Here is a 21,017-nt window from a genome sequence, read left to right on the forward strand (position 1 = left end):
AAAATCATAACATTATCCCTTTAAGAAGAAAGTTAGAAATAGTGTGAAAGGGCAGGGTTAATTAACACAAAGAAAACCTTACACAAAGGGCATGCTCAGTATTAGAGCCGAGTGGTACACAGGTCCGAGGGACGTGAGGAGAATAGAGAATAAGTACTGGAATGCAACAGGAAATACAGAAAGAGGAGCAGTTCAGGCAAAGCAATACCAAAATGGTAGTTACTAAGTATTTATAAATATCAGGCTTGCTTCCCCATAATTATCATATATATAAGCCTTTATTTGACACATGATTATTAACCCTGGTATTGCTGAGACAATTGGGTTTTATGATATCCATACTGGTTTGCTTAATGCCTTATTACCATCTTGGTTAAATAAACCCCTTCATAAACATTTTATAAGATGATCCGTAGCTGTTTGCATAAGTGTATAGTGTCTGCATGACTACATAGTGGTCTGCATGACTCCAGGCCACATTCGGCCCTAAAGGTTATATATGTAGCCTTCAGACTGGCCAAGGGTTCCATATTCTTTTTTGTATGGGGTCAAAAAAAGTCTAACCTTTGCCCACATCTAGTAACCCGCAACAACTAACTGACAAGTTGCTGTGGCTAATTAGACAAGTAGCAAACTTTAGACTTTTTTTTATTACATTACCCCCTCAGTCAGTAAATGAGCATGGATGTCACTAGCCCGAAAGGGGAGCTGTTCTAACAACAGTCAGTACTGTTTTTTTGTTGTTGTTCAACCTTTTCTCAAGCTGCAAACAACTTACTCATGGCATGTGAGACAGATTCCAGCAGAAATTTGCAATCAGGATGCCCAACAGGCAGACAGCATGATTTAGTTGTTTGCAGCAGGAAAAAAGATAAGGGAAGAACACTATATAACACAATAAATCGTTTCTATTTCAGAAACTGTATGAAAAAATGATTATGTAATAATAACTTTGAAATCTTGTTTTTAACCATGACAGTTTGCCTTTAAGGCTAATGGCACAAGAGGATTTGTTGCCACAGTTAAATCTGGGCTACTGCAGGCAACAAATTTCCCTGTGTGCTGTTAGCCTAAATGTTTCTTGGCTTGGTCTGATCATGTCAATGAACAAAATGTGCAGTGTTTTTACAGAGCTGTACAACCAGTGGTCTTATCTGTCTCTTACCTGTTTGCCAAAGTCCAGGGTGTCTCGTTCAGTGTCTGAAAGCAAAACCGAAACATCTCTCAGTATCAAAGAGAATTGCCCCAAAACATCAGTGCACAAATCTGACTCCCACACAACAGATAAAGCGAGGACATATCCTGATTACACACGGACCATTAGGGTCTTTCAGGTCACATAGGTGAATGGCAGTTGTGTGGCAACTTGGTTATGCATTTGAGTGTACTGATTGTGCATGCTTATGTAGAACTATCCCAGCATTCTGTGTCTTTAATTTATGACAGTGTAAATTTACATGTCTGTTAGGTTGTCTCATTTACTTTGCTTAGCTACAGCCATTCCATCACATGTGTATTCCCTGTGCATACAAATCAGCTTGTTTATATCTTTCCCTGCTGTCTGGGATTATAGTCAGGTGCTTTAAGAAGTAGGCTGGATTACTGTAGAGTAAACTCTGATGTTAGTCTTAATTTTAGAGGGGACATGCATTATAAAATTCACTAAAACATAGGGATGTTTAGTAAATCTGCTTCACAAATAGGGCCTCATTTACCAAAGCACAAAAACATATGCAAGTCTGTGCACATTTAAATGCCATTCACTATGCCGGTTGCACCTATAACTGTGAATGAGGTAGTTTGCATTTGCATTGAAGAAGTTAGGTTGGTTTGAAGAAGCTCACTAATAAATCATTTATATCTCAAGATGCACAATCAAAAACAAATAACACCTATTAATAAACAATAATAATGGAATGCCCTGTACAGTTTGGTATCTGCTTATGTTAATGACAGGTCTGTCTTTTGTTATAACAGGTATGAGATCTGAATCTATCAAGAAACCCGATATACAGAAAGCTCCAAATTACGGAAAGCCTGTGCTTTGTATTTGATCTCAACTAAGATATAATTAATCCTTACTGGATGCAAAATAATCCTACTGGGTTTTATTGATTCTTTTAGTAGACTTAAAGGAAAAGAAACACTACAATTTTTTAAGTAAAAAAGCTATTCTACCCTGCCCCAATAACTGCCCTATCCTGAAAACCACTTAGTATTTTAAATGCTTTAATAGAAAATACCTGCTAAAACTTGGCTTCCTGTCAATTGAAGTACGGCGATACGGCGAAGGAAGGAGCAGCAATCACTATGCGACAATCGATTGATCGAGCCTAGCCTTCTTTCTGTATAGGAAGGAGTCAGGCTAGGCTCGATCAATCGATCGTTGCATAGCGGATGCAGCTCCTTCCTTTGCCATATCTCTGTACTTCAATTGACAGGAAGCCAAGTTTTAACAGGTATTTTCTATTAAAGCATTTAAAATACTAAGTGGTTTGCAGGATAGGGCAGTTATTGGGGCAGGGTAGAATAGCTTTTTTACTTAAAAAAATGTAGTGTTACATTTCCTTTAAGGTATGGAGATCCAAATTACGGAAAGATCCCCTATCCAGAATACCATTGGGCCCAAGCATTCTGGATAATGGGTCCTATACCTGTACCTGTATTATCTTCTAGGCAATTTGGTAGTTTGCTATGGTGATCAATCACCATAGTGTAGGTGGTGTTTCACGGTGAGGGCAGTGAGGTTGGGGGGTTGCCCTTCCTAGTGATGTTGTGATGGCAGATTCTGTCCCTATAAGAGGGGCCTGGATGAGTTATTCAACAAGCATAGTATCCAAGGCTATTGTGATACTAATATCTACAGTTAGTATTGATGTTGGTATATATAGTTTATGTATGTGAGTGTATAGATAGGTCAGTATAGGTTTGTGTGTGCTGGGTTTACTTGGAAGGGTTGAACTTGATGGTCTTTGGTCTTTTTCAACCCAATGTAACTATGTAAAAATAATACAGGTATGGAATCTGTTATCTGGAAACCCGTTATCCAGAAAGCTCCAAATTAGTAGAAGGCCATCTCCCATAGACTGCATTTTAAGCAAATAATTCTATTTTTTAAAAATGATTTCCTTTCTTCCTGTAATAATAAAACTGTACCTTGACTTGATCCCAACCAAAATTTAATTAATCCTTCTTGGGGGCAAAACAATCCTACTGGGTTTAATTAATTTTTAAATGACTTTTAGTAGACTTGAGGTATGGAGATCCAAATTATAGAAAGACCCCTAATCTGGAAACCTTCAGGTCCCAAACATTCTGGATAACAGGTTCCATACCTACAATATATAAATATATAACGTATTGATATTCCATTATTGCAGAATGGTAATGTAATTTCTCTTTTGAAATGAATTGGACAGAATATTAAAATGTTATTTATTTATATACTGCAGCCCCTCTGGCATTTGCCAGAATCCAAAGATTATTTTATGTAAGTTCCAGTAGATGAAAAAAACATGTAAAAAAATTAAATTTTTTTTTTTTTACACACTGAAACCTGGTGATGTGTGGCGAATTTTGTTGCCCCTTTTTTTTACTCAGCATAATAAATAGGCCCCCTAATGTACAAGAAAACTGAGTGTGTCTAAATGTAAATAGTACAGAAGCACAGAAGGATACATATTATACAGATACTGATCCCCAACACAGTGGTATCTCCTCAGAAAGCTGCTTTGGGCTTATTTGCATAACCTTTTCATTTCCATACTGTTGCCTGGGCAGGAGGGACACATTTCCATAACTGAGCCTCACAGTTTTTATGACCAAGCTAAAGAGTTTGTTTGAAATTCAAATGAGGCCCATTATACCCCCTTCATAAAGAAAGGGGTAAGAAAGGGGAGAGGCGTCTGTTACACCTGTATTCATGGCATGACAATCACCTGCTCTTTTCTACCTTTGCATGCTGACAAGTAACATCAGTGCTAAAATACATGGATACCCGGATAGATAGATTGAAATTGTTTCAGTGGTCTACATTGCAAGTCTGTGCTTTCAACAAGGTTCAGTTACTTCCAGTTCCAGCTCAATTTTACTACAGGTATGGGATCTGTTGTCCGAAAACCTGTTTTCCAGAAAGCCCGGAATTACAGGAAGGCCATCTCCCACAGACTCCCATCAAATAATTCTTTCTTTCTTATTTTCTCTGTAATAACTTTGCACTTGATCCTAGCTAATATATAATAATCCTTATTGGAGGAAAATTAAGGTATGAAATAACCCTTATCCAAAAAACCCAAGGTCCCAAGCATTCTGGATAACAGATCCTATACCTATATATTGTTTAGGAGTCAGAGCCAGCAAAGCACACAAAATAAACAGCCAGACGACCAATTCTTTCTATGGCAATTGCATTTAACATGACTTTTAAAACCGCTAAAAATTGTTATAATTAATGTAGATTGAAGAGGTTCTTAGAATAAAATTTTCTTTTATTACGCAAATAAATTTGGTTGGAAATTCCCTTTAAATGTACTAAAGGTCTATGAAGAGTTTGGTTCTCTAGGGTTGATTGCTTCCAGTAATACTGCATATATCAACTATCCCCTAATTGGGCTTTTTATAATGTAGCATTTTGTAATCATTTCTATTTTCCCAAGGGCAAGGCAGGCTGAGAGTGGTGGGAAGATAATAATGAAAGCCTACCCACCAGAAAATGTGTCACTACTTAAAGGGATTCTGTCATCATTGTTTCTCCTAGTCCCATATAAGGGCAGAGACAGATGGGGAGATTAGTCACCACTGCTTTTTATTTTCTATTATTTGCCTTTTTTTTTCATTTAAGTTTAAAGTTTTATCCTCCCCCCCCCCCCCCCCCATTTATGCTTCCCAGGAGCAACTAATCAGAATTTTATTTTGTTTTAATGGTTCTACTTATGGTCCTGCTTCTTTTAGACACCATAATACATTGCAGAATGAGGTGACCTCTTTTCCTATCTGAGGAACAATGTACAGTTGGGGTATCTTGGAAGCAGCAGAAGGCTGTTCCTCTCACATATAGATGGCTTATAGACTACAACAGTACAATGAATAACACATTAGTGAGAAGTTAATGAAAGAGCATTAAAACAATGGCAATACTAGAAAAGTTAAATTAATTGTGCTGCAGTATTGTATCTCAAACATACAGCAAATCTGATTGATCAAAATGTGAGGCTCCTGAAATCTTGAACGTTGCATATCACAAAGGTATCCCATTACCTTAAATTGGGCATCCCTGTGGTAACATTAGTATTTAGTAACCCTTTTTTATTTGTGCAAGTTATATATTAGTAATGAGCTCTCAATGAGTTCTGCTCAATGGCATTAATCCTGAAAGTATAGTTTGCTGCTATTCAGAGGGAACAGGGCACTAAGGCACCTTGCACATAGGACATATTTTCTGGTGTTTTTCTGCTGGTGGAGAACCTGAAAGTGAGCCTATCATTTATTTGAATTAAATCTGTTTCACACTTTCGTGCCAGAAAAGGAACATGTTCCATACCATTCAAATAAATCATCATAAGTTTTACAGCTGAAAAATATTGGCTGGAAAAACACACTCCAATTGCCATGGTCCTAATACTTAGATTCTAGCCTAGACCCTGACTAGTATGGATCCACAATGTGGCATGGCTATTTCAAATCTAAATTGGTAATGTAATGAATAGAGAAACATTTAAATGATTTGTCTAATAACACATAGTAACCAACCAGACCTTTCCTTTCAAACAACTGACCAAAAAAGTTGATAAGTAATAAACAGAGGGACTGTTTAAAGAATTGCGCTTGTGCCAGATTGTAGCTCTAAGTAAAAAAACTGTAGTTGTCTCTGCACATATATGTAGAACAATTCATTTGAGAACATTGGCCCCAGAGTGTGGATACAATATACCCAAGTCCATTCCAGTTTGGTAAATACACTGTCTGTTTACATGCTGCAAATGCATGAACTGAACAGATGACCAGAAAATATGCCAGCGGTTTCTATACAAATGCTAATTTATGTCACAAGGTGTGGCTATTATTTCCTCTACTAACAGAATGTAGTGATCATGTAACAAGGAGATATGAAGAGTGAGCATTGCGCTCATTAGTGGCTGTTGCAATTTTATTTAGTCATATAAAGGAACTGTGCCAGGTATGGATCTCCAGAAATGTTTTAACTGCGCTTCCCAGCAAGGAGGATCTGTTATCCAGAAACCTGTTATCCAGGATGCTCAGAACTCCCAGCAAAGGATTTCATTGTACTCTTTAACAGTACAACAGTGACATGTTGCAGAGCTCACAAAGATAGATAAATGACTCCGTAGAGATTAGCGACTAGGTGATTTGGAAAGCTGTAGTTCAACAATGACTAAAGAGCTATAACTTGCAAATTCACTCCCTGAATGTACAGATAGAAGGCACAGTGAAAAACATCTATTAACAGAAATCTCTCTTTTTCTGCTTATTTGCTGCTTTTGTTTCTGGCTAGAATTATCCAGAGTTATGCCTCTTAATATGTTTAGCATTCTCAGCCAGCCACAAATGTTTTAAAGATACATTCCTAAGGTTTTTGATATTTTTTGGAAAAAAAGACACAGCTGATCAGTTAAAAAATGCAAGCTGTTGTATTTCTTGGGTTCTGTTAATGTAAAACTTTAGCCCTCTTGCATCCTAGAACCATCTACGAATTCTTTCTCCTTACCGTTCTCCAGGTTTCCGCTTCCATGTTGCTGCTCCACTGTGGAATCTGGTTCCCGGCTCATGTTAATATGTGACGGAACTTAGAATAAAAAACTGATTTTAATAAGAGTTTTCCATAGACATTAAGAAGCTCTAGCAAAACAACATGACATTACAATAAAATTAATTCGACTTTCAAATTTCTAAACACACATAGAATTATCATATTCATCAGATGGGAGGTGACTGGCTCCAAGTTATAATCTTGTCTAGTTTGTTGGTCTACACATAATTCTTCTTAGTAATCTCAAGAACTGTCTCCATAGGTCTCACAAAACATTTTTTTGGAACGAAGAGCTGCTAAGTTTTCCCAAAACAAAGTCTAACAGCCCATCGTGTCTCACAGAACTAGTTTTCTGCCCTTTATTTCATTTATTTCTAGTTGCCACATCTGCATTGCCTGCTGTTACTAACACAACCCATCACTTCTCACCTGCACTATTGCTGTAACCGTCTCTATGCTTTATTCTGGGAGCTGGGCAGAAAGTTGCTGATATGTGCCTGTTGACAGTCTCCAAAGTCTTCCTCACAGGTGAGTAGCACAAGACAGGAATCAGTTGCAGAGAAGGAATATTTTATACAAATGACACTGACCCCCCCCCCCCCCCAGGAGGGTTTTAACTCTTAACAAGCAAGTAATACAAACAGATAAAGCTTAGATTTGCATAGGCCTCAGGCACCCAGTTGCGTTTGAGCTGTCACTGAGAATTTGCATAATATAACAATGCGTTGGGCACAGGGTATTTTAACTGCTCCATATGGTACAAAAATGTTTAAACTACAATCTAACTAAAAGTTACTATGTGATGCACCTTTTAAAAAATGTAAATCAACATATAGGAAAACTACTCTGGATACAACTGAGATAGGAAAATGTATATACCCTATAAAAAAATTAAAAAATCACAAAATTTGTTTGCTGCACCACAACACACAAACATCAAACTGGGGGAAGCTAAAATCAGCCCCAAGTGAAAAAGCAAAACCCAATAAAATATGTTTGCACATAAAAAAACTTTCCTGCACCCACCACAAAATAACTGCATCGGTCATTAAGAATATAATCTAATAAATGTCCAACTGCTTATACCCATCACTTTGCCTCCAATCGCCCTCAAAAGACTTTAAGGGCTCTGGCACTCAAGGAGATTTGTCGCCGGCGATTTTTAAAAGAGCGATTTGGCGACAAGACGCCAATGCTAAACCAATGGAAATCGCCAGCGTCAAAACATACAAGGCTACTTCAAGTTGCCTGCTGTTTCAAATCGCACACAGACCCTTTTCTGAGCGACTTGAGTAAACAAGTGGGAGGGGTAACTGTTGAGTGGTACCATGGGTAGCAGATCGCCTGGAGCTCAACTCGCATGAAATCTCTTCGTGTGTATTGTCGAGGCGACTTGTCGCCAAAGCGCCGGGGGGAAAAAACGCAGGCGACAAATCTCCTCGTGCGCCAGAGCCCTAACATAGCAAGACAGAAAACAAGCAGCTGCCATCAAATTGCCAATACGTTGCTTGCCAGACTTCAGTTCTATGGAACAAGCCCCCAGCACACAGTGCATTCATCTTTTTACAGTGTTCCATCTGTAAATATACTCAGCTATTGATTCTTCTCTCTCACACACTAAAGTACACAAAGCCTCTGCTGAACTAGTGTCAAGGAATTACAGATGGAACCCTTACATTTAGTAAACCCTAAACTTGTCTAAATAATAACTGCCATCAACACTTTTCTCTACTATAGCACAAAATCCAAATTCATCCACACACTCCAAACTACACCTACCTTGCTATCTACTAAATATCCTTAAATTGAGAAAGTGAACCTTAAAGGACATGTAAACCACACACACAAAAATTTAATCAGTGAACAGCCTCTTTGAAATCTTTCAATATCTGCCACACTGGTTGTCCAGAGGTTAATAGTAAGGCTGCAGCATCCCCTTAATCACTTAGATTTCCTTCTCCTCCTGTAACCCACTCACCCTCAGGAATTTGCTTTGGCTGTTGGCTTGTGGGCATGCTCAGTTGTTCTAATTCAGATTACTAAACACGCCCCCCAGTCTAGCAGCCAGTAAAGAGATCAAGAGGCATTGCTGGTTCCCATAGAAACTCAGCTCTAGCTGTCTGCTTCAATTTGTTTCTCCTGAGCTCAGCTTTACCTACAGTGCTCAAACAAAGCAGAACTTTTATCATAGACAGTTGTGCCTGTGTAAGCCTGCAATCTTGATTAAATGTATGCTGAATACGTGTCTGTGTGTATGCTGTTTGCAGATTTAAATGTATGAGGGAAAATGGCCACCAGGTGAAAGCTGCTATTTGCTTTAGGAAAATGTGATGGTGCTGGCAAGCAGAGGGGATATATGCAGTACAAATGATGCCATTTGGGTGGGGGAGACATGCCCAACTGATATACATTGTAGGCAAATGTAGGCTTTACATATCTTTTAAGAGCTCTGTAATGTACTTTCTCTGATATACTGCTAACATGTATATTCCCATCTGTAAGAACATCAGAAACACTTTCACTAAAGAGTAATAAGAATTTCCATTGAGCTTAAAAACCTGGTTTTGAAGTGATATTAAAGGAGACATATGGGATAAATGGAAAAAAAACCTCTAATCTTGTAGGCAATAATAGATTATATATGGTGCTGGTTTCATATTATCTTTAAAAAAATACCACTTTATTGCAGCTCCTTATAGATCCTCTCAGGTCCCTGTCTGTGATTCAAACAAGGGATGGGCGTGTCCCGATAGTCCCTGTCGGAAGCACAGTAGGAGGGGGATAGCCAATCACAGCCCTGCAGTCATGGAAGCAATGACAGGTTTCAGTTCCCTATCAGGTCAGCAAAGCTACTGCTACAGTGCAGTGTGCCGAGTGCCGCTGGCCCCCCTGCACAGCCTGGAAAAGGAGGCAACAGGAAGTGGAGCAGATGGGCAAGACTAGTGGGGTTTTTGCAGACATATTTAATAAATCAGCCTAAAACAATACTTTTTAAAGCACAATCCTTCTATATTTAGAAAAGTATAATGCACTGGCACATTCTTGTTTGTATACAATATGTCTCCCTTAACACCAGAAAGTAACACTAGGTCAGACACAGCAATAAGTGCATCAGTAAAAATGGTAAGCAAGGACTATTATCCAATTTTTAATATATGTCCCCCCATGTTAACTTTGGTTACCCATAATGCATTGCAGGCAACCACCATGTAAATCCCATTGCTGACAGTGCTAATAATAGGCCTTAAAGCACGGGATGCAAAAGTAAATTGTGAGATGTGAAAAATGTGCTCATGATTTCCTAGTGGATTATTTGATACTTGAATACCTATGTTAGTAAATTAGCCTCATCAAGCTCAATTTTTTTCAACAGTTTTAAATGGTAATTGTACTGATAGCTTGGTGACTACAAATACAGTAGGGATGAGCCAAACCCAATTTATTTTATTTTGTTAAATACCAAATCCTCCACAAAAGATGAGACAGAATAACAACCCAAATCAATAGTTAAAAAATACTGCGCATGCAGTGCACTGTGAAAAACAATTTCCCCCTAACATTTAACCCTTCCGAATGCTAATTGGCTTATGCTAATTTATGATAATTAATCCTGGATTCGGTGCATCCCTAATAATAATATATCCTTGGTCCTCCTAACAGCTGTAAAAACTAGTAACCCCTTTTTTGCCCTTTATTCTAGGCTGTATTCTAGCTTGAAAACATAATTGTCCTTACTTCATGTAACATCTGCATCTCCTAATATATAACCAAAGCTATCCCTTTAACAAATACAGTGGTGGTAAGCTATACAAATCAGCTTTGATACCTGTAGAGAGGGACAGTTTTACATTGCTCTTCCCCTTTCAACCTTAAATGAAAACCCTTCTCTATATGTGAGCCTTACTTATTTTTCCATTGCTGACAAATGTAATTTGAAGACATTTTTTAAACAAACTCCCCCATATTCCAATGCATTAAAAAAGCAAGATTATTTTTATACTCTAAAGTCACCAGACCTCACTAAGGCTGTTGTGTCACATTGAGATAATGCTTGGGACAGCTCTATAAGGAACTAACTAAAACACTACATTTTAGATGTGCAGACTGCCAGTATAACAGCATTTATCATACAGTCACTATATTGATGAGAACAGGGAAAAAGCAGAAATACCAAACTCTTTTTTTTCATCTGTCTTTACAAGAGACTTGAACATTTAAAGGTAAACAAAGGTCCAGGATCAGATGGTATTCATTTCAGAGTATTAAATGAGTTTAGCTCTGTGAATGCCAAACCTCTTCACTTAATTTTTCAGGATTCATTGAGGTCTGACATGGTGCCAAGGGACTGGCTAATAGCCAATGTGGTTCCGTTATTCAAAAAAAGATCCTTTTCTCAGCCTGAAAACTATAGGCCTGTTAGTCTGACATCAGTGGTAGTAAAGCTTCTGGAAAAAGTAACAAGGGATAGGGTACTTAAATACATTGCAAATCACAATACTATAAGTTTGTGCCAGCATATAGTTACATAGGGTTGAAAAAAGACCAGTGTCCATCAAGTTCAACCCATCCAAGTAAACCCAGCACACCTAACCCACACCTACCAATCTATACACTCACATACATAAACTATAAATACAACCACTAGCATGGTTTTATGTGTAACAGATGTTGCCAGACTAATTTAATTGCCTTTTATGAGGAGGTGAGAAGGAACCTCAATGCTGGAATGGCAGTGGATGTCATCTACTTGGACTTTGCTAAAGCGTTTGATACAGTACCGCACGGAATGTTAATAAAATTGAGAAATATTGACCTGGAACATATTATTTGTAATTGGATAGAGAACTGACTGAAGGATAGATTACAAAGAGTGGTGGTAAATGGAACATTTCCTAATTGGACCAGTGTGGTTAGTGGAGTACCGCAGGGGTCAGTCCTTGGTCCTTTGCTTTTTAACTTGTTTATTAATGACCTGGAGGTGGGCATAGACAGTACTGTTTCTATTTTTGCTGATGAAACTAAATTGTGCAAAATTATAAGTTCCAGGCCGGATGCTGCTGCTTTGCAGAGTGATTTGACAAAATTGGAAAACTGGGCAGCAAACTGGAAAATTAGTTTCATTGTTGACAAGTGCAAAGTTATGCACTTTGGTAGAAATAATGTAAACGCAAACTACAGTGGCTTGCAAAAGTATTCGGCCCCCTTGAACTTTTCCACATTTTGTCACATTACAGCCACAAACATGAATCAATTTTATTGGAATTCCACGTGAAAGACCAATACAAAGTGGGGTACACGTGAGAAGTGGAACGAAAATCAGACATGATTCTAAACATTTTTTACAAATAAATAACTGCAAAGTGGGGTGTGCGTAATTATTCAGCCCCCTGAGTCAATACTTTGTAGAACCACCTTTTGCTGCAATTACAGCTGCCAGTCTTTTAGGGTATGTCTCTACCAGCTTTGCCCATCTACAGACTGAAATCCTTGCCCATTCTTCTTTGCAAAACAGCTCCAGCTCAGTCAGATTAGATGGACAGCGTTTGTGAACAGCAGTTTTCAGATCTTGCCACAGATTCTCGATTGGATTTAGATCTGGACTTTGACTGGGCCATTCTAACACATGGATATGTTGTGTTTTAAACCATTCCATTGTTGCCCTGGCTTTATGTTTAGGGTCGTTGTCCTGCTGGAAGGTGAACCTTCGCCCCAGTCTCAAGTCTTTTGCAGAGTCCAAGAGGTTTTCTTCCAAGATTGCCCTGTATTTGGCTCCATCCATCTTCCCATCAACTCTGACCAGCTTCCCTGTCCCTGCTGAAGAGAAGCCCCCCCAGAGCATGATGCTGCCACCACCATATTTGACAGTGGGGATGGTGTGTTCAGAGTGATGTGCAGTGTTAGTTTTCTGCCACACATAGCGTTTTGCATTTTGGCCAAAAAGTTCCATTTTGGTCTCATCTGACCAGAGCACCTTCTTCCACATGTTTGCTGTGTCCCCCACATGGCTTGTGGCAAACTGCAAACAGGACTTCTTATGGTTTTCTGTTAACAATGGCTTTCTTCTTGCCACTCTTCCATAAAGGCCAACTTTGTGCAGTGCACGACTAATAGTTGTCCTATGGACAGATACCCCCACCTGAGCTGTAGATCTCTGCAGCTCGTCCAGAGTCACCATGGGCCTCTTGGCTGCATTTCTGATCAGCGCTCTCCTTGTTCGGCCTGTGAGTTTAGGTGGATGGCCTTGTCTTGGTAGGTTTACAGTTGTGCCATACTCCTTCCATTTCTGAATGATCGCTTGAACAGTGCTCCGTGGGATGTTCAAGGCTTTGGAAATATTTTTGTAGCCTAAGCCTGCTTTAAATTTCTCAATAACTTTATCCCTGACCTGTCTGGTGTGTTCTTTGGACTTCATGGTGTTGTTGCTCCCAATATTCTCTTAGACAACCTCTGAGGCCGTCACAGAGCAGCTGTATTTGTACTGACATTAGATTACACACAGGTGCACTCTATTTAGTCATTAGCACTCATCAGGCAATGTCTATGGGCAACTGACTGCACTCAGACCAAAGGGGGCTGAATAATTACGCACACCCCACTTTGCAGTTATTTATTTGTAAAAAATGTTTGGAATCATGTATGATTTTCGTTCCACTTCTCACGTGTACACCACTTTGTATTGGTCTTTCACGTGGAATTCCAATAAAATTGATTCATGTTTGTGGCTGTAATGTGACAAAATGTGGAAAAGTTCAAGGGGGCCGAATACTTTTGCAAGCCACTGTATCTACTGAATGGTAGTGTGTTGGGGGTATCCTTAATGGAGAAGGATCTAGGGGTTTTTGTAGATAACAAATTGTCTAATTCCAGGCAATGTCATTCTGTGGCTACTAAAGCAAATACAGGTGTGGGACCTGTTATCCAGAATGCTTGGGACCTGGGGTTTTCCAGATAAGGGATCTTCTGTAATTTGGATTTCCATAACTTAAGTCTGCTAAAAATCATTTAAATATTGAATAAACCCAATAATTTGGAACTACCTGTAAAGTGCTGTTTTGCATAAAAAAGGGCATTGACTCAAGGGATAAAAACATAATTTTGCCTCTTTATAGGTCCCTGGTAAGGCCTCACCTTGAGTATGCGGTGCAGTTTTGGGCTCCAGTCCTTAAGAAGGATATTAATGAGCTGGAGAGAGTGCAGAGACCTGCTTTAAGGCCAGTGAGAGCATCATCAGAGGGGGTAGTGAGCAGCATGTTGCCCGCGAGCCACTAGTTGGGAATCACTGGATTAGAAGAACAGAACTTTAATTTGAAGCAGTGTAGGTGGTTTTTCATGATGAGGGCCGTGAGGTTGTGGAATGCCCTTCCTAGTGATCTTGTGTTGGCAGATTCTGTTAATGCCTTTAAGAGGGACCTGGATGAGTTATTTAACAAGCAGAATATCCAAGGCTATTGTGATACTGAAATCTACAGTTAGTATTGATGTTGGTATATATGGTTTATGTATGTGAGTGTATAGATAGTTCAGTGTAGGTTTGTGTGTGTTGGGTTTACTTGGAAGGATTGAACTTGATGGAGACTGGTCTTTTTTCAACCCTATGTAATTAAACTGCACCCATAACCTTTTGCCTGTAGACAGGTTCCTAAAGACAGATATTGTAGAATCTTCCTTAGGATGTCAGTGTGACTTTTGCTCATGTGGTACCATCCTTGTCAGTTTGCTTTAAGCGAGTTGTGTGGCCTGAGCGCATCCGGAGGCAGAGCACTCAGTGGGAACTGGCAGCAAGCCCGGATCTTGCGACCTGCCTTGCTTTGGCAAACACATGCAGTATGTTTGTCTATCAAAGAGGAGGTTAGGATGTCTGTCACAAGCTGCGAGAAATTGACTATAATAGAATGTAGCCAGTTTTTCGTTTTAACACAAAATCCCTTTTTTTTTTTTTTACAAAGAAAGCAATTTCTCAAATTTAAAAAATGGTAATTTGTTGCTACTCAGCATTTGAGGAATAATATTCTGCCCAGCCCTGAATATGAAACATAAGGATAATATCAGAGTGGGCATGAACAGAATATAAAGGCGATGTGCTACTTTTTGATATTAAAGACAATAGGAAAGAGAAAAATAGAATCATGTCATTAGTAAATGTGTGTCACATGACTCATTGAAACTTGTGTATTAGAAGAAATAATGTATCCACTATTTTAAAATAGGAATATATAAAAAGTAATCTCAGAGTTTAATGACCATAAGTACAATGAGGCTGAGGGCTTTCCAGCCTCCTGGCAGAAGTGACCCAAGTTTTTATACAAATCATCACAACTGTGAGATGACTTTTGTTATCCTTTTATTTTACAATATAAAGTACCCCATTTCTCATATATTTCACATTATTCTGATGATAAAGTCTCCAAACTCTATGCTAACTACTCTCTAAATGTGTTAAAATCTTCTCTACTATTCCATGGTGAACTGTTCCTACAGTCAGAATACCTTCTGTAGCCCAGCAAATGGCTGATGCAAATGACATTTAACATTGTTTTTATTTATATCATGCGTGATAAACTGTTTGACTAAGGTGCCACAGCGTAGTATGGTGTCTCTCCTGCATCTCATACTTCTAGTCTTCTGTGCCCAAACAGCACATCCTTACACCAGAAATATTTATCTGTTAGATATAATGGGGATAATACAACAACTGACACAAAGCTTGCTTTCACTCTAGTAGCCCATAGCAAGTAAACAGACCAGCAAATGCTACCAGCTGATTGGTTACTCTAGGATACCAGAGGAGACCACTCAATATCTGACTCAACAACTCTATTCACAACCTGACCAGTTACCTACTTCTCACCTTGAAATACATCATAGAAATGCTGCCATCCAAGGAGGGGTGGAAGGGTGGATGGCTAGGAGGGAGACAGAGAAGCTAAAAGTGCAAAATGCTTTACCCATGGCCCTATCTGTGCAATACACACATTTTCTGCAGGTACACAAACTTCTGCAAGACTCTAGTGCAAGGTATGTACAGATGCCCCCCAAAGGCACAAGGTGAAGGAATGGGGTGTCCTAAGAATTACCCAACACCATCAATACTGTTATCTATTAGCATAAGAGCATTTGCAATTAATAAATTAACATAGGAGATTATTGGAAGTTGAGTAGTGTCTAATTTAGCCCCTATGTCAAGGATAATCAACCATTAGCAGCCCCCCATCTGCAATATACAAGGGATGCACAACATTTTAGTTAAACAACACAAGAAGGGTCACAGGTTGGCAACAAAGCTTTAACTCAGTGATCCCCAACCAGTGGCTCAGGAGCAACATGTTACTCACCAACCCCTTGGATGTTGCTCTCAGTGCCCCCAAACCAGGTAGTTATTTTTGAATTCCTCACTTGGGGGCAAGTTTTCGTTGAATAAAAACAAGATTTACTACCAAATAAAGCCTCCTGTAAGCTGATAGGGTGCATAGAGGCTGCCTAATAGCCAATCTTAGCCCTAATTTGCACCTCTGTGAACTTTTATGGTGCTTGTGTTGCTCTCCAAGTCGTTTTACATTTGACTGTGGCTCACAAGTAAGAAAGGTTGGGGACCCCTGCTCTAACTCAACAGGCAATAAAATATCAGATGTGTATGATGTAGGGGTTTAGTCTAGATTACCATTATTACTGGGTGTGCAATTAAGCCTTGTGGCCCAGAGAGTTGGATTGTAATACATGTGGCAAATATATCTCTGGATGTTCCCTAAAACATTCCTATAAAGCACATGTAGACTTTGGAAGCGGTCACACAGATTAGGAATAATGCTTATCCAAGAAACGCTTGTAGTGTCTTTTCAGGGAAACCTGATACTAGAAATCTTTAATTATAAATGCTGTAACATTCCCAAACTGGCATCCCAGATCCCTAATCTGTAATATATATGTATGGTTTGTTTTTCACTCCAGATGAAGGTTTCTTTTTTTTTGCATTTACATTTTGCTCACAATTCTTTAAATCCTTGAAGTGCTGTCCTTGTTCCAGTATATATATATATATATTATATATATATAGCAGTGACTTGCATATCTGCATATTTGGCTGTATGTATCAGAATATGCTGTAAACACAACCAAACCTGGCCACCCAAGAGGGTTGATTTACTAAAGTGCAATAAGCGTTATCGTATTCTTTTTTGCGTTAAAATTGATGCGAAAAAAACACGTGATTCGCTAAAGTATTATTGCATGCGTTAAGTCGCATATCGTGTGTGTTAATTAGCACGCAACCGCATGCGTTAATTTTACCGCATTGCGTTAATTAGCATGCAGAAATAATACTAACGCATTATTCACAAACACTTAGACGCGCTAACTATCGCATTACTCTATGCAATAATTAACACCTACTTGGGGCAGGCGGTAATTATAGAAAAGTACAGTTCATGAGCTTTTGGCAACACAATATGGACTTTGCTGTGTGATTTATTCAAGTATGTGTTGGCCCTAGAGTGATGCAGCCTCCAGTTTGCAGGGAAATGGGCATTTTCAAAAAAAGTAGTTTTACGACCGTAATGCTGTGTATGGCTAATATGGCGTGCGCGTGATAAGTAGCGCACGTGTGTTAATTAGCGCGCGTTGCGTCAAATACTGTACAAAAATAGTTTTTGCGACTTAAATAACACAAACAGCATCGCGTTTAAATTAACGCAAATATCCTTTTATTGAATTGTGGGTTAAGACGCAAAAAATTAGACGCAATAAATTTTTTAACGCATGCTATAAATAGCGCTCGTTTTAACGCACTTTCGTGAATCAATCCTAATGTGTTTTCTTTTCTGCCAGTCTTAAAAGGGTTTTCAAACTTCAAATTAAGTTGTAGTATGATGTAGAATTTGTTATTCTAAGACAACTTGGTTTGCACTTATTTTCTGCAGCTCAGCATTTTGGAATTTTAGCAGCTATCTGGTTGCTAGGGGTGTAATAGCCCAAGCAACCAGGCAGTGGTTTGAATCAGAAACTGGAATATGAAAAGGAGAGTGGTAGAATAGAAAGAGAAGTGAAAAAGTAGCAATAACAATAACATTTTAGTCTCACAGAGTAATAGTTTTTGGCTGCTGGGGTCAGTGACCCCCTTTTGAAAGCTGAAAATTCAGAAGAAAAAGGCAAATAATTCAAAAACTATAAGAAATAAATTAAAAGCAATTGCAAATTTGCTAAGAATCAGCCATTTTATAACAAACTGAAAGTTAAAGTAAAGGCAAACCACTAAAAAAATATGTATTTTACAGATGAGACAAATGCTGGGAAATCCAACTATCACTCACCCAATGCAAGAAGCTCAGAAGATTCATTCATCAGAACCTACATTCTGGCAGTATATATACCTTTGTTGCCTGAAAGTTTCAGCAGGGACAGGAGACCCCGAGTGATAACAGAACAAAGCATGCCATGTTGCAGATGTACAGTGCAATGTCCTGCTTTGGTACTGTGTTTCTAATTAACTACAATAAATAACTGAAGTAATGCCTACCTGGGTGGGTGTATTGCAGGTTCACCATCATGCAAGGCAAAGATACATACAGTATGTACTCTTCTGGTTCTATGTGCTCTCCTGGTTCTATGTGCTCTGCTGGTTCTGTCTGCTCTGAGTGGCACAGAGGTGGTGAGAATGGGAGGGGGTCCAGGCATAAGGAGGGCAGAGAGATTTCGAGTTCAGCCAAGCCACCACACCCCTCAGGTAAAAGCCAACATCCTGCGCTCCTGGCTGGGGGCCCATGCAAATCATCCATTTGCATACACTGACTGAGTAGGAAGAGAAGGAAGAAGTGATGACAGCAGCTGGCAACTGGGAGACCTCCGTAACTCCCATCCCTGCCAGCTCTACAAGTGGTTTAATCCTTTCCTCTGCTTGCCAAGCAAGTGGTTCCAATTCATGGAAAATATACTGAACTGTCAGACTTGTATCTGACACTCTAACAAAGTAACATGACTATAAAAAGGCATCTTCTCACTGGGAAGCTTGGCAAATACCTCAATTTACTATCATACTCAGCATTCGCTTTCTTATTTGAAATGCCATATGCAGGTTAAAGAATGAAAATAAAATAATAATAAGATAAAACAGCACAAAACAGATTCACTAGATAGGAGTCAGAATCTGACTGGTGCAGGGATTCAGCCTTCATATGTCTGAGGGATTTGGGAGTTGTAGTTCACAAACTCCAGTAAGGCCTGTTCTAGACAGATGTTTTGGTAAGAAAGAGTGAGAAGTCAGCAAATTTATGTTCTGAAATAGTTGTACAGTATATTAAAATGGATCATGAGAAAAGTTTACTTTACAGGAGGTGGGGATATGGGGAATATAGCTTTCTGGGGGTACAAGAAGTTAGCACAGCTGGGAAAGGAATTGCTTGGGACTAGTGATGGGCGAAATGTTTCGCCAGGCATGGATTCGCGGCGAATTTCCGCGTTTTGTTTAGCAAAACGAATGAAAAAATTTGCAGCGGAAAAATTCGCCACACATCCAAAAATTGTCGCCGGTGTCAAAAAAGAATAGTCGCGGGTGTCAAAAGAATAGCCGCGGGCGACAAAAGAATAGCCGCGTGACGAAATAATAGCCGCGGGAGACAAAAGAATAGCCGCACGACTAAATAATAGCCGCGGGCAACAATTTTTTTTGCCACACAACAATTTTGCCGTTTTGCGAATTTTTCGTTTCACGGATCTTTTGAAAGATTCGCAAATTTTTAGGCGAAGCAAAACGGAACAGATTCGCTCATCACTACTTGGGACAAACATGAGGCTGAATACTTTTTATAAATAAGAATGAGTGGTAGGTGATACACGTTCAAGTGATATGATTAGCCATTATTAAAAACACTGCTGCCCTCTACTGGAGGTATTTTAAAAACTACCACATATATAGTCAATATTTATGGACTGATAATAAAATCTGAAAATAAAGGGTAAGGGCAGGTTTTGTTGCATTTTGTCAAACTGTAGAATAGAAACATAAGCTTGCTCTCAGACAGAGGAGGACCGGAACCAGAGGGGCCTCTATCAGCATTACATAGTCCCAATCCAATGCAGATCAGTTTATATATGTTATATGTAACACACAGAGCCTCCATAAGGACAAAAAAATGAAGCCATGTGCCTTTTTTGTGCCCCCAAATGAAGCATTTCCCTCTATTTAAGCCTAATTGCACCTGTTTCTAGTTACAGGAAATCTGGTAAAAATGCAGTTGCAATACCTGCACTGTCTGTAAAAGGTAAACTTCAGGGCATCACATAGGCAATGGGTGCTGAGGAAGTGCAGTTTGTTAACTTAAAAACAAAAGCACACATAGGCCCAGGGTTTCCATTGCACACTATGCCCAATACCTGAATAATAGCAAGTGTAAAGTACAGGTTCACATAGGTGGATTTTCAATAAGATTAGGGGGGGCTAAGCCTCACCAAATCTGCTTGGCACCTTGAAAAAAATGAAAACTCACTCAATTCTGCCTTGCTCTGGAACCTAGAACTTGGTGGAAATCTTCATGCACTCCTGCAAGCTCCAGTTCTGTTGTAATCAGTTATGCTCTGATAGGATCTTTCTTCTAGTGGCTTTTTCAATCAGAGCACAGTTCTCTAAACAGACAGTAACACTGACCAATCAAGGCACAGATGCAGACAGGGCTCGGGGAGATATTACAGACTGAATTTAGTGCAGTGCAATGAATACTGATAATAATCTGCAGGCTGTAACTTTATCTAAGAACCTCACCAGCTCTGAACTTTTGCTGCAGATTTCATCCCACTCCCACAGGTACTATACAGTTTTAAAGGCTGAATCACTAGCTGAAATTAAATAGATTTTTGTCCCCTGGCATCTATAATATCCCTATCACCCTTGCTCCAGTCCTAAATTAACTCTTTGCCCCTGGAAAAAGCTAATTTCTCTACACTCTCTGGCTTGTAGGGGTAGTAACTAACCCATCGGTCAGGAACCTTTTTGGCTGAGAGAGCCATAGACACCACATATTTTAAAATGTAATTCCGTGACAGCCATACAATATGTTTGGCCGCGGATGCTTCGGGGCAAGGTAGGGTGGGTCCCAATGATGCCGGATGTGGATGCGATGCAGAGGAGGGCGTGGCCTGCGTTCGGCGGATAGAAGACGTGTTCTAAAGCTTAGAACACGTCTTCTATCCGCCGAGCGCAGGGGCAAGGTAGGGTGGGTCCCAATGATGCCGGATGTGGATGCGATGCAGAGGAGGGCGTGGCCTG

General features: G+C 39.4%; 1 protein-coding gene across 4 annotated transcripts in view; it reads right to left on the bottom strand.

Annotated features, from left to right (window-relative positions):
• pou2f3 (POU class 2 homeobox 3) overlaps positions 1-18,541 on the bottom strand; it is a 36,949-nt gene extending 18,408 nt beyond the window's left edge. Inside the window, exons 1-3 of one of the 4 annotated variants that reach the window (XM_031906323.1) lie at positions 18,276-18,541; positions 6,725-6,802; positions 1,166-1,200 (exon numbers count right to left, since the gene is read on the bottom strand). In XM_031906323.1, the coding sequence (XP_031762183.1) occupies positions 1,166-1,200; positions 6,725-6,802; positions 18,276-18,540 (378 nt within the window). In that variant the 5' untranslated portion in view covers position 18,541. Of the gene's footprint in view, positions 1-1,165; positions 1,201-6,724; positions 6,803-7,195; positions 7,329-18,275 lie in introns of those variants that run through there. The other 3 variants (XM_031906324.1, XM_031906326.1, XM_031906325.1) reach the window with 3 other exon arrangements.
• Between the last annotated feature and the right edge of the window lie 2,476 nt (positions 18,542-21,017).

This window comes from Xenopus tropicalis, chromosome 7, assembly GCF_000004195.4.
Source record: "Xenopus tropicalis strain Nigerian chromosome 7, UCB_Xtro_10.0, whole genome shotgun sequence".
In the NCBI taxonomy this organism is placed as follows: domain Eukaryota; kingdom Metazoa; phylum Chordata; class Amphibia; order Anura; family Pipidae; genus Xenopus; species Xenopus tropicalis.